Genomic DNA, 12743 nt, shown 5'->3' with positions numbered 1-12743 from the left:
TCAAACAAACACAACAAGAGAAAAAACTCTGAATGTTTCACATTAAAGTCGTACATTTCTCATAAAAACAGGACAAAGACTTGAAAAAGTCGTGTTTTTCCTTCCAGGAACCACATGGCTTCACTTTTAAAGGTGAAGTGTGAAAGAAATGGACATATTTGAAGTCCAACACCTTTTTCCAGTCACATTATTAAAGCAGACAAACTACAAGCTCATTTTCATTCCAACAAGTCATCTTCTGACCTGGACTAACAACACTGGTCTCTATGTGCAGCTGGCTGTGAGACCAGTGCTCAGGGAGCGTCTACAAAGTGCAACACTGAAAGAACATCACACACTCATTTGTTTCCAGCACTTTCACACAAACATCTACTGTCATTATTGTCACCAAACTCTGTGGATCCTTTATTGCAAATTCAAATGGGATCAAATGGTCAGACAAAAGAGGGTTATGAGGAAATATGATGAAATGTTGTGTATTAGCAGCAAGTTATTGAATCATTTTCCTCAGAAACCAAACAAAATGATTGACAAACATGTTTTTACAAACTCAGTGTTGGACTTGGATCAGCAGGATAAGCTGATGTTTAAAGGCATTTGAGTCTCGCTGTATGAGAGTCCAGTTCTTACTCAATATTTATGGATGATGTTCTTTCAGTGTTGCACTTTGTAGACGCTCCCTGAGCCTCACAGCCAGCTGCACATGGACCAGCTGACATTACCCAGCATCAGAGGCGGCTGTAAAAAATTCATGTTCCCATTTAAATGGTTTTAATTTGAATAAAACGATGTTGATTCATTCAATCCTGAATCGATGTTTAATATAAATGTATTTTGCCAGAATCTCAGGTTAAAGCTCACAAACTATTTCAACAAGCAGCAAACAGCTAAAACAGTAAATGAGAGCAGCTAAACACACAAAGATGGAAACACAGAGCGTGGATCGTTCACTCGACGGCACGTACACGGACACGCCGTCGGGGCTGAAAGTGGACAGCTCACAGATCCTGAAGCTGCAGGTTTCATCTGTCTCCAACCAAAACTGAGTGAAGCAGCAGCAAAAGAAGATCCAAACTCTGCTTCACGTTTGATCAATATGCTCATGAATTCTCTCTGACTTTGGCTGTTCCTGCCTGCACAGCTCTCTCTCTCTCAGTGTACTCCAAGAACAGCTTCAAACATCTGTTTCTGCATCATTCACTGTTTATTAGCCACCAGTCTGCTGTTGTGTTCAGTGCTGTCGGCCTCTGACAGTAAAGCCTCATTTCTGCTGTTCCATGGAAACTTTTTAAAATGATGACAGATTACAAACTCTCAGCTGTGTCTGTAATCAAACCTCTGTAACTTTGCTTCACTTCAGCAGCATCAGCTCATGTTCACATGTTGCTTCATGGTTTGCTTCAGTTTTTGATCGACTGCAGAATATTTTGAAGGTTATCTGCTATAAAAAGCCAGAAGAGGAAAATCTGCTTCATGTGTTTCTGTTTGATCCTCAGTGACTTTGACACAAAGGCCTCTGCTGTGATGATCACACCTCTGATCAAGTCTCACAGTGTCACAACTGATAAATGATCAGAGTTAGAATATTTCTGACTGTCTGCTGTGTGCCGTGACCTTTGACCTGCTAAAGACAGTCAGCTGTGGATTATTCATTGTTGTGTCTGATACTTAGAACTGTGAGGAAGAAGCTACACAGTTAATCAGGGTCCCCTCTCTCTGAATCAGGAAAGGTGGGCAGGCCGCGTGTGGGCCGCGGGCCATAAGTTGAGTATCACTGTTTGAAATGTGAACATTGTTCTGCTGCAGTCAATGGACTAAACCAGAGAAGAAGAAAACAGACTTTACCATGAAGATCCTCAGTGTGGATCAGTATAATATCAGCCTGATGTCTGCAGTTTAGTGTCAGCACAACTTTCACATCATATTCATCTCAGCACAACTAAAACATGCTGACTGACCTCAGAGTTTCAAGTTTACATCCTGGACTCTCCAGGAAACCACACAGATGCTTCACTCCTGGATCCTGCAGCTTGTAGTTCTTAGTTGAAGAAGAGGAGGAGTCATTACTCAGGTCCAGCTGTCTCAGATGGGAGGGGTTGGACTTCAGTGCTGCTGCCAGATAATCACAGCTGATCTCTGACAAACCACAGCCCTTCAATCTGTATAAAGAATGAAAGATGTAAGTTTATTAGACAAAGTGCTTGAAATCATTCAGTGTTTCATCATCTGTTCAGAGCTGAAGAAGGTTCAGAATGTAGAAGTTTAGAAAATGGAAACTCCAAACAGCTGAAGCCAACAGGAAGCAGCTTCAAACAAACACAACAAGAGAAAAAACTCTGAATGTTTCACATTAAAGTCGTACATTTCTCATAAAAACAGGACAAAGACTTGAAAAAGTCGTGTTTTTCCTTCCAGGAACCACATGGCTTCACTTTTAAAGGTGAAGTGTGACAGAAATGGACATATTTGAAGTCCAACACCTTTTTCCAGTCACATTATTAAAGCAGACAAACTACAAGCTCATTTTCATTCCAACAAGTCATCTTCTGACCTGGACTAACAACACTGGTCTCTATGTGCAGCTGGCTGTGAGACCAGTGCTCAGGGAGCGTCTACAAAGTGCAACACTGAAAGAACATCACACACTCATTTGCTTCCAGCACTTTCACACAAACATCTACTGTCATTATTGTCACCAAACTCTGTGGATCCTTTATTGCAAATTCAAATGGGATCAAATGGTCAGACAAAAGAGGGTTATGAGGAAATATGATGAAATGTTGTGTATTAGCAGCAAGTTATTGAATCTTTTTCCTCAGAAACCAAACAAAATGATTGACAAACATGTTTTTACAAACTCAGTGTTGGACTTGGATCAGCAGGATAAGCTGATGTTTAAAGGCATTTGAGTCTCGCTGTATGAGAGTCCAGTTCTTACTCAATATTTATGGATGATGTTCTTTCAGTGTTGCACTTTGTTTGGCACAAAATGAAATTATTTGGCCTCTCAGATGCTTTTAGAGATTCCCAAATGACTGATGATGACATCTCTGGGGTCTGATTGATAGAAAAAAAATCTCTTTGAGACCTTTTGTAACTGACAAACTCTTCATCTGCTAACAACACTGAGTTGAATCTCCATGGCTGATAGTTGGAGCAGGCATCAGGAATACACATTGAAAAAGCAAGAGGAGAAATCACCAGAGTCTTATAATCACATTCTGTAACTAAAGGGAGACGTTTTTCTATACAAATATATGTTTTATGGACATTAGAAAAAAAAAGAGTATTGACGTGAAGCAGGATTATGAAATCTCCATACATCAGCCAGCCCATAATTATCAAGAAAGCTCTGAATGACGCATGCTGACTTTGGACTAAGTGTACTTTTGTGTGAACTGTGGTCCATAGCAGATAATGAGCAGTTTAGGTCTCCCTCAAAGATGATATTGTGTGATGACATATTGGGGAGCCGCGCAAAGACATTAGTGAAAAATCTGTGATCGTCCCAATTAGAGGCGTAGATATTTGCTAAGATCAAAGGAAAACCATAAACTATATTTTCTGCACTTAAAATCCTGTAATTTTCTCATAAATCGACAGTGCGCCTTATGGATGAATTCTGGTTGTGCTTACTGACCTCGAACCCATTTTATGTGCTACACGGCGCTCAGAAACCTTTCAAAAGATGTTTTGGTACGACTTTGCTCAGCTACGAGGCCGCACCGCTTGATGGATTGTTGGAGCATTACAGCTACAAGGAGCCTCGCGGAGTGATACGTACTGTGCTTCAACGTAATATTACTGTATTGAGTGTGTATAAGGACCATAAATGGCACCTGTAAGAGACACGGTTACAAAGAGGGTTTCAAACTCCAGGCTGTCAGTCACGCAGTAGAACCTGGGAACAGAGCAGCTGCTTGTTATTATGCTCAGCGTCTGTTTACATTTTGACTGCACGATTGTGAGCTTTTTGTTATGCACAAAAACAACCTTGTTTTCTTTTATTTATGGACCATTATTATTTAATAAATGCTGATCATTTATTTCTGAGTAACTGTTTCATGTACATCTACGCTGTATGTTAATAAATGTGCCTGTGTGAGATTTGGGACACAGCTTTGACTAAGAACTCTCTTTTTGTTCGTACTTTCTGGCTTCAAAAATATCGAGATATACAGTGGGGCAAAAAAGTATTTAGTCAGCCACCGATTGTGCAAGTTCCCCCACTTAAAATGATGACAGAGGTCAGTAATTTGCACCAGAGGTACACTTCAACTGTGAGAGACCGAATGTGAAAAAAAAAATCCATGAATTCACATGGTGGTATTTGTAAAGAATTTATCCGTAAATCAGGGTGGAAAATAAGTATTTGGTCACCTCAAACAAGGAAAATCTCTGGCTCTCACAGACCTGTAACGTCTTCTGTAAGAAGCTTTTCTGTCCCCCACTCGTTACCTGTATGAATGGCACCTGTTTGAACTCATCATCTGTATAAAAGACACCTGTCCACAGCCTCAAACAGTCAGACTCCAAACTCCGCCATGGCCAAGACCAAAGAGCTTTCGAAGGACACCAGGAAAAGTATTGTAGACCTGCACCAGACTGGGAAGAGTGAATCTACAATAGGCAAGCAGCTTGGTGTGAAAAAATCAACTGTGGGAGCAATCATCAGAAAATGGAAGACATACAAGACCACTGATAATCTCCCTCGATCTGGGGCTCCACGCAAGATCTCATCCCGTGGGGTCAAAATGATCATGAGAACGGTGAGCAAAGATCCCAGAACCACACGGGGGGACCTGGTGAATGACCTGCAGAGAGCTGGGACCAAAGTAACAAAGGTCACCATCAGTAACACACTACAACGACAGGGAATCAAATCCCGCAGTGCCAGACGTGTTCCGCTGCTGAAGCCAGTGCATGTCCAGGCCCGTCTGAAGTTTGCCAGAGAGCACATGGATGATACAGCAGAGGATTGGGAGAATGTCATGTGGTCAGATGAAACCAAAGTAGAACTTTTTGGTATAAACTCAACTCGTCGTGTTTGGAGGAAGAAGAATACTGAGTTGCATCCCAAGAACACCATACCTACTGTGAAGCATGGGGGTGGAAACATCATGCTATGGGGCTGTTTTTCTGCCAAGGGGACAGGACGACTGATCCGTGTTAAGGACAGAATGAATGGGGCCATGTATCGTGAGATTTTGAGCCAAAACCTCCTTCCATCAGTGAGAACTTTGAAGATGAAACGAGGCTGGGTCTTCCAACATGACAATGATTCAAAACACACCGCCCGGGCAACAAAGGAGTGGCTCCGTAAGAAGCATTTGAAAGTCCTGGAGTGGCCTAGCCAGTCTCCAGACCTCAACCCCATAGAAAATCTGTGGCGGGAGTTGAAAGTCCGTGTTGCTCGGCGACAGCCCCAAAACATCACTGCTCTCGAGAAGATCTGCATGGAGGAATGGGCCAAAATACCAGCTACTGTGTGTGCAAACCTGGTAAAGACCTATAGTAAACGTTTGACCTCTGTTATTGCCAACAAAGGTTATGTTACAAAGTATTGAGTTGTATTTTTGTTATTGACCAAATACTTATTTTCCACCCTGATTTACGAATAAATTCTTTACAAATCCTACCATGTGGATTCATGGATTTTTTTTTCACATTCTGTCTCTCACAGTTGAAGTGTACCTCTGGTGCAAATTACTGACCTCTGTCATCATTTTAAGTTGGGGAACTTGCACAATCGGTGGCTGACTAAATACTTTTTTGCCCCACTGTATATCGTATATCGCCATCCAGCTAAAGAATATCGAGATATGAACTTTGGGTCATATCGCCCAGTCGTAATATTGCAATAGGTTGTCCGTTAAACTCAAGCGGGGCTTGGGCCCTGGCACGGCGTAGCCACACAATCCTGGTAGTAGTGACGCTCGGCTATGACGGCGTGCGGGTCACCAGCTGGCTTTCTCAGGATAGGGCTCCTGTGTGAGCGGTCGACAATAACGTCTTTATCCATACCCAGCACTTCACGTAGTAGCACGGATACGGCCGTGGAGGAGCTCGAGTCCAGGCCCTCTGGGATCCCTATGATGTGGATGTTAGCTCTCCGCTTCCTGCCTTCATCACATTTATCCTTCAGGTCAGACAGCTCCTCCTTCATACTCTCTACTGTAGACTGCAGGGTGGTCACCTCATCGCTCCACATTGACAGCCCATCCTCAGCTTCTTTCACTGTAACCTTTACTCCATCAACTTCGCCGCACGTCGCCGCCATGCTGTTAGCGATCTCATTTCTCAGTCCTTGCACGTCAGCCCTTATATTGTCAAAATCTTCTTTCAATGCATTTCTGACTTCTTCTTTTAACAGCGTACTAATGTCCTCTTTAATGGATTGAAGAAGCTCCAGTTTTAGAGCAGTAGGATCCACATCACGCGCGTCTGTTGAGTCTGCTCTTCAGCGGCCGTAGAGCTGGACGCTGCCCTTTGGCCATCATCGATACTCTCGCCCGAGATCGCACCGGGGCTAAAATATTCACCTGCTCAGCTGTTTTTGATCAGTTTGAGCCTGTGTGGTTTGATCAGGTGGAGGAACGATGTGATGCTATAAAGACATCATCTTGTCCAAATGATGTTGTTCCAACACGTGTTTAAAAAGATTTTAAAGGTTGTCGGTTCCGACATCTTAGCGATTTTTAACAGCAGTCTTAGTTCAGGTGTTGTACAGCCTGTTTTAAACATGCTGTTGTACAGCCTGTACTAAAAACCTGATCTGGATCCTCTGTCCGCTCAAACTTCAGGCCTATTTCAAAGCTTCCCTTCCTGTCGAAGATTTTGTAAAAGATTATATTTGTTCAGCTGCAATCTGTTGTAAAGGTTTCAGTCTGGTTTTAAAGCTCTTCACAGCACTGAAACTGCACTTTGAAAAGTTCTTAATGATCTTTTATCAGCCACTGATCAGGAGACTCCGCTGTGCTTTTGGATCTGACCGCTGCCTTGACCACAGCATCTTGACCTCACCATTGGAGCATGGCGGCATCAAGGGCGCTCTATTAGACTGGTTCAGCTCTTTTATTAAATCGCATTATTACATTTGGGGCTTATATTTGACGGCAATTTGAAAAACAGCTGAGCTCAGTTGTACAGCGGTCTTTCTTCAAACTGAGGCTTTTATCTAAGGTGAGATCATTTATATCTTTTAAAAACCTTGAACGGGCGATCCACGTTTTCATGACGTCCCAGCTGGATTATTGTAACTCCTTATATGTTGGAGTTAGTGGGACCTGCCTGGCAAGACTGCAGCTGGTCCAGAAAGCTGCAGCTCGTCTTCTGACACAAGCTAAAAGACATTTATCGTCCCAACAACCACATATACGCTGGTCCCTCGCTGTAACACAGTTCACCTTTGGCGGCCTCGCTGTTTCGCTGATCTTTTTTGTGCAATTTTGCATGTTTTTGTTTTTTACAGCGCATTGTGTTCTGCGTCCTGATTGGCTGTAGACCATTGTCAGCCAATCTCGTGCCGTGTCTCCTGTACAGTACAGAATGTGTTCAAATTTACAGCAGTGTGACTCTGCAGTGCTGCACTGTATGTTTGTACGTTTTGTCCCAACAAACAACAATGATGACAAGACGTTTTGCACCTGTGGTAGCAGCCAAAGGCAGAGGAAGATGCTGACCATCATAGTTTCAACAAGGAGGCAAAAAGGTTGTAACTGTCCACAACAAGAACATCGTAAGGATGGAGTCAGCTTTGGCTTTGTGGCTCAGTGACCGCAGGAAAAAGAACATCGTGCTGGACACCAACATTATCTGCAGAAAAACTCAAAAGCTTTATGAAACTTTACCTGACAGCGAGGAGCCCAGGCCATGGACGAGTGCTCCTCACACTGAAGCTCATTTAATGCCAGCAAAGGCTGATTTGACACGTTTCAGAAACACTTTGCTTTCACTCTTTAATAATGAACTTATTTTTCTATGAAGGTTTGAACTTTGTTTAAACAAGAGAGAAAAGTGTGAAAATGTTCATGCCTGTCTGAGAAAAGTGTAGAAAGTGTGCAGTGAGGGTTTAACTGCCTTAAAACTTCTATAATACTTGTAAAACATAAAGCTGCTACTTCATTCTGAGACTTATTTTTAGAACGTAACTCGATAAACGAGCGACCGCAGTAATGTATTGTGTTTATTTTGAAAACTCTCAACAGGATCTTCAGATTTATTTTGAAAGCATATCTGGAAAACACAAACACATAAGCAGGAAACAAAGAGCGTGATATGAAACGATAGACGTTTTCATATGGTCATCATATATACATCGTTCTATCGAACAGCCCCAGCTCCTGCTGTCAGTCTCTGTAAATCTGCTCTTAAAACACATTTGTATTCACTGGCTTTTAATACAGCATGAGAGTTATTTGATATTTGATGTGTGATATTAATATTAGGAGTTATTTTAATAGTTATTTTGGATTCTTGTACAGCACTGTGGTCAACGCTGCTGCTGTAATTAATGTGCTATAAACACATAAACAATCTGCAGTTAAACATCCAAAACTAAAGATGTGATCGCTGCCTTTAGAAAATGTGCTGATGCACAAGATATCAGCTCCATTAAGGTGGAATGTGGCCGTGTTAGAAACATGTTGGAAGAAGTTTGAAGCTGAAACTGAAGCTGAGAGTGAAAGAGCTCCAGCGTCTGTCACAGGAAACTTTCTTATTTCCACACTGATGAAAGCATCAAGATTTGATTTCCTGCTGCTTTTATTGAGTCACACTGTGAAACTGAGCCACAGCTGAACCAGCATCCCTGTACAGCAGACACTTACAGCGCTTGGCTGCTTCCATTGGACCCTCTGCACAGAGCTTCAGTTTCCTCTTCTGGTCCCAAAGTGCAGAACAACAAGGTTTCAAACAGCTTCGTTCCAGCAGCATCAGCCACAGACATGCAGAGAGAATCCTTTGGTTGTGTTGTGTGTTTGCATATCTGCTGTGTTGCTTTGTGAGGATGGATCATCTCCTGCAGCTCCAGGTGACTGTAAACCACTACAACATGTAGACGGCCGTCTGCAGGCTGGATGTAGCACCACCGCAGAGACGTGCTGCAGCTCTGTTTAGTTACCCAGCTGACAGCAGAGGCTGTAGTTTACTGTTACCAACATGGAAACTGAAGCTTCACCAGCTGGAGCTACAGAGCTGGAGAACAAAGGAGACTGAGAGGCCAGAATGATGTGGGAGGAAACATCAAGAGCCTGTTTGAAAGGAGACACATGTGGATGCTGTGCCAGTCTGTGGTCTGTCAGAAGTCAGCTGAGTCACACTGCAAGAAGCTGCAGAATCTCAGAGGAGGAGATTTGGAAGTGTTTGTGGGACAAACTGGACTCAAAGAAAGAAGATGTTTGTGAAGTCTTTGGTGGAGGTGAGCAGTGTGAAGCAGAACACATGCAGATGAATCAGGAGGGAACAAACTGAGTGGGCGGAGCTGCCTGAGCCACGCCCACACAGACACAGCTCCTCTCTGGAGCTAAACGTCTGCTTCATCTCTGCCTCTTTTCTTCATCCTCCACCTCTCTTTTCTCTTCTTCAGTGTTCTGCAGCCACGGAGCCTCACAGCCGTTAGCACGCCCATACCTGAGCAGCTAGCATTACCCAGCATGCCGTGCAGCAGTGTCAGTTTGTAAATGTGCAAGAATTCCTGCTCTAAACTGTTTCACAGAGTGCTGTGTGCCGTGACCTTTGACCTGCTAAAGACAGTCAGCTGTGGATTATTCATTGTTGTGTCTGATACTTAGAACTGTGAGGAAGAAGCTACACAGTTAATCAGGGTCCCCTCTCTCTGAATCAGGAAAGGTGGGCAGGCCGCGTGTGGGCCACGGGCCATACGTTGAGTATCACTGTTTGAAATGTGAACATTGTTCTGCTGCAGTCAATGGACTAAACCAGAGAAGAAGAAAACAGACTTTACCATGAAGATCCTCAGTGTGGATCAGTATAATATCAGCCTGATGTCTGCAGTTTAGTGTCAGCACAACTTTCACATCATATTCATCTCAGCACAACTAAAACATGCTGACTGACCTCAGAGTTTCAAGTTTACATCCTGGACTCTCCAGGAAACCACACAGATGCTTCACTCCTGGATCCTGCAGCTTGTTCTTAGTCGAAGACCAAGAGGAGTCATTACTCAGGTCCAGCTCTCTCAGATGGGAGGGGTTGGACTTCAGTGCTGCTGCCAGATAATCACAGCTGATCTCTGACAAACCACAGTCCATCAATCTGTATAAAGAATGAAAGATGTAAGTTTATTAGACAAAGTGCTTGAAATCATTCAGTGTTTCATCATCTGTTCAGAGCTGAAGAAGGTTCAGAATGTAGAAGTTTAGAAAATGGAAACTCCAAACAGCTGAAGCCAACAGGAAGCAGCTTCAAACAAACACAACAAGAGAAAAAACTCTGAATGTTTCACATTAAAGTCGTACATTTCTCATAAAAACAGGACAAAGACTTGAAAAAGTCGTGTTTTTCCTTCCAGGAACCACATGGCTTCACTTTTAAAGGTGAAGTGTGACAGAAATGGACATATTTGAAGTCCAACACCTTTTTCCAGTCACATTATTAAAGCAGACAAACTACAAGCTCATTTTCATTCCAACAAGTCATCTTCTGACCTGGACTAACAACACTGGTCTCTATGTGCAGCTGGCTGTGAGACCAGTGCTCAGGGAGCGTCTACAAAGTGCAACACTGAAAGAACATCACACACTCATTTGCTTCCAGCACTTTCACACAAACATCTACTGTCATTATTGTCACCAAACTCGGTGGATCCTTTATTGCAAATTCAAATGGGATCAAATGGTCAGACAAAAGAGGGTTATGAGGAAATATGATGAAATGTTGTGTATTAGCAGCAACTTATTGAATCATTTTCCTCAGAAACCAAACAAAATGATTGACAAACATGTTTTTACAAACTCAGTGTTGGACTTGGATCAGCAGGATAAGCTGATGTTTAAAGGCATTTGAGTCTCGCTGTATGAGAGTCCAGTTCTTACTCAATATTTATGGATGATGTTCTTTCAGTGTTGCACTTTGTAGACGCTCCCTGAGCCTCACAGCCAGCTGCACATGGACCAGCTGACATTACCCAGCATTAGAGGCGGCTGTAAAAAATTCATGTTCCCATTTAAATGGTTTTAATTTGAATAAAACGATGTTGATTCATTCAATCCTGAATCGATGTTTCATATAAATGTATTTTGCCAGAATCTCAGGTTAAAGCTCACAAACTATTTCAACAAGCAGCAAACAGATAAAACAGTAAATGAGAGCAGCTAAACACACAAAGATGGAAACACAGAGCGTGGATCGTTCACTCGACGGCACGTACACGGACACGCCGTCGGGGCTGAAAGTGGACAGCTCACAGATCCTGAAGCTGCAGGTTTCATCTGTCTCCAACCAAAACTGAGTGAAGCAGCAGCAAAAGAAGATCCAAACTCTGCTTCACGTTTGATCAATATGCTCATGAATTCTCTCTGACTTTGGCTGTTCCTGCCTGCACAGCTCTCTCTCTCTCAGTGTACTCCAAGAACAGCTTCAAACATCTGTTTCTGCATCATTCACTGTTTATTAGCCACCAGTCTGCTGTTGTGTTCAGTGCTGTCGGCCTCTGACAGGAAAGTCTCATTTCTGCTGCTCAACACTGAAGAAATGTAAACTTTTCAAAATGATGACAAATTGGAAAACACCTAAACCCAGGAGATGTAACCCTTCTCTCTGGGGCGGAGGCAAGCGGACCATCTCTTTGATTAGAGCTGTGTCTCTAATCAAAGCAGAGATGGAACGATGCCACGTTTTATGTCCGATATCGATATGAATCCAATATAGTCGATTTTATGATCAAACGTTTTTTTTTAATATCTTGCTGCATTTTGTATAAGTTCATACTCAAGTTTAAAAAATCTAAACACTAAAGCTGTTCTGTTATACCTGTCTGCAAAAACACACTGCAGCCAAAACATTAGACAATACTGATCTTTGTATTTAAACTTTTTTCAGAACTTTAAATCTAAAGTATTTAAAGTAATATTCAAAAGTCATTTAAATCATTTTTATGCAGACTTCAAAAACTCTGGTTGTGAATAAAAGAAGTGCAACATCAGCACAAAATAATGTTTCTATTGAACAACTAACACAAACAGGTTGTAGAATGGAGCCTTTTCTACTCACAGCTGAACAGAAACAACATCCAGAGTGGAAAACAGTGCAAATAACTGCAAACAGGCTTCATGACACTCATGTTTGATCAGATTCACTCCCTGCTCTCACACACCAACTCCAGACCTGCATTCATCTTTTCCCTCTGAACCCCCCAAACATACAAACCCTGAGCCACCACCATTGCCCTTTCACTGACTGCCCCACTCCACCATTTGACTCTTAGAACTGAAGACGCTTCTCTCATAAGAGGTGAAACATCTTCAAGGAAACTTAAAGAAGTCCAGACGCTTTTCTTTCCAAGCTCCTTAGACTACGATGACCTGGATGTCTGAGAACCTTCACAGACTGATTTTACAAGAACAACTTGTGTCAAAAATCCCTGGCAGTGCCTCTCTGTCACACACACAAATCACTACAGTTACAAATTTAATAACTTAAAAAGTAAAAAGACCACTTTTGAGCCGTGTCTTTTTGGCCATAACAAATACCAAAAGAACCGAAATTTAATAACATTAAAACCA

General features: G+C 42.4%; 1 protein-coding gene across 1 annotated transcript in view; it reads right to left on the bottom strand.

The window, feature by feature from the left end:
• The window catches only part of LOC309701482 (uncharacterized protein), a 2150955-nt gene that overhangs the window by 1539141 nt on the left and 599071 nt on the right, over nt 1–12743 (bottom strand). The window contains exon 12 of the mRNA XM_082525718.1: nt 10078–10275. Coding sequence (XP_082381844.1) covers nt 10078–10275 — 198 coding nt within the window. The remainder of the gene's footprint in view (nt 1–10077; nt 10276–12743) is intronic.

This window comes from Aulonocara stuartgranti (genome assembly GCF_965226115.1).
Source record: "Aulonocara stuartgranti genome assembly, chromosome: 23".
Taxonomy (NCBI): domain Eukaryota; kingdom Metazoa; phylum Chordata; class Actinopteri; order Cichliformes; family Cichlidae; genus Aulonocara; species Aulonocara stuartgranti.
The sequence above is the reverse complement of the archived record's forward strand: the minus strand, read 5'-3'. Positions and strand labels throughout refer to the sequence as shown.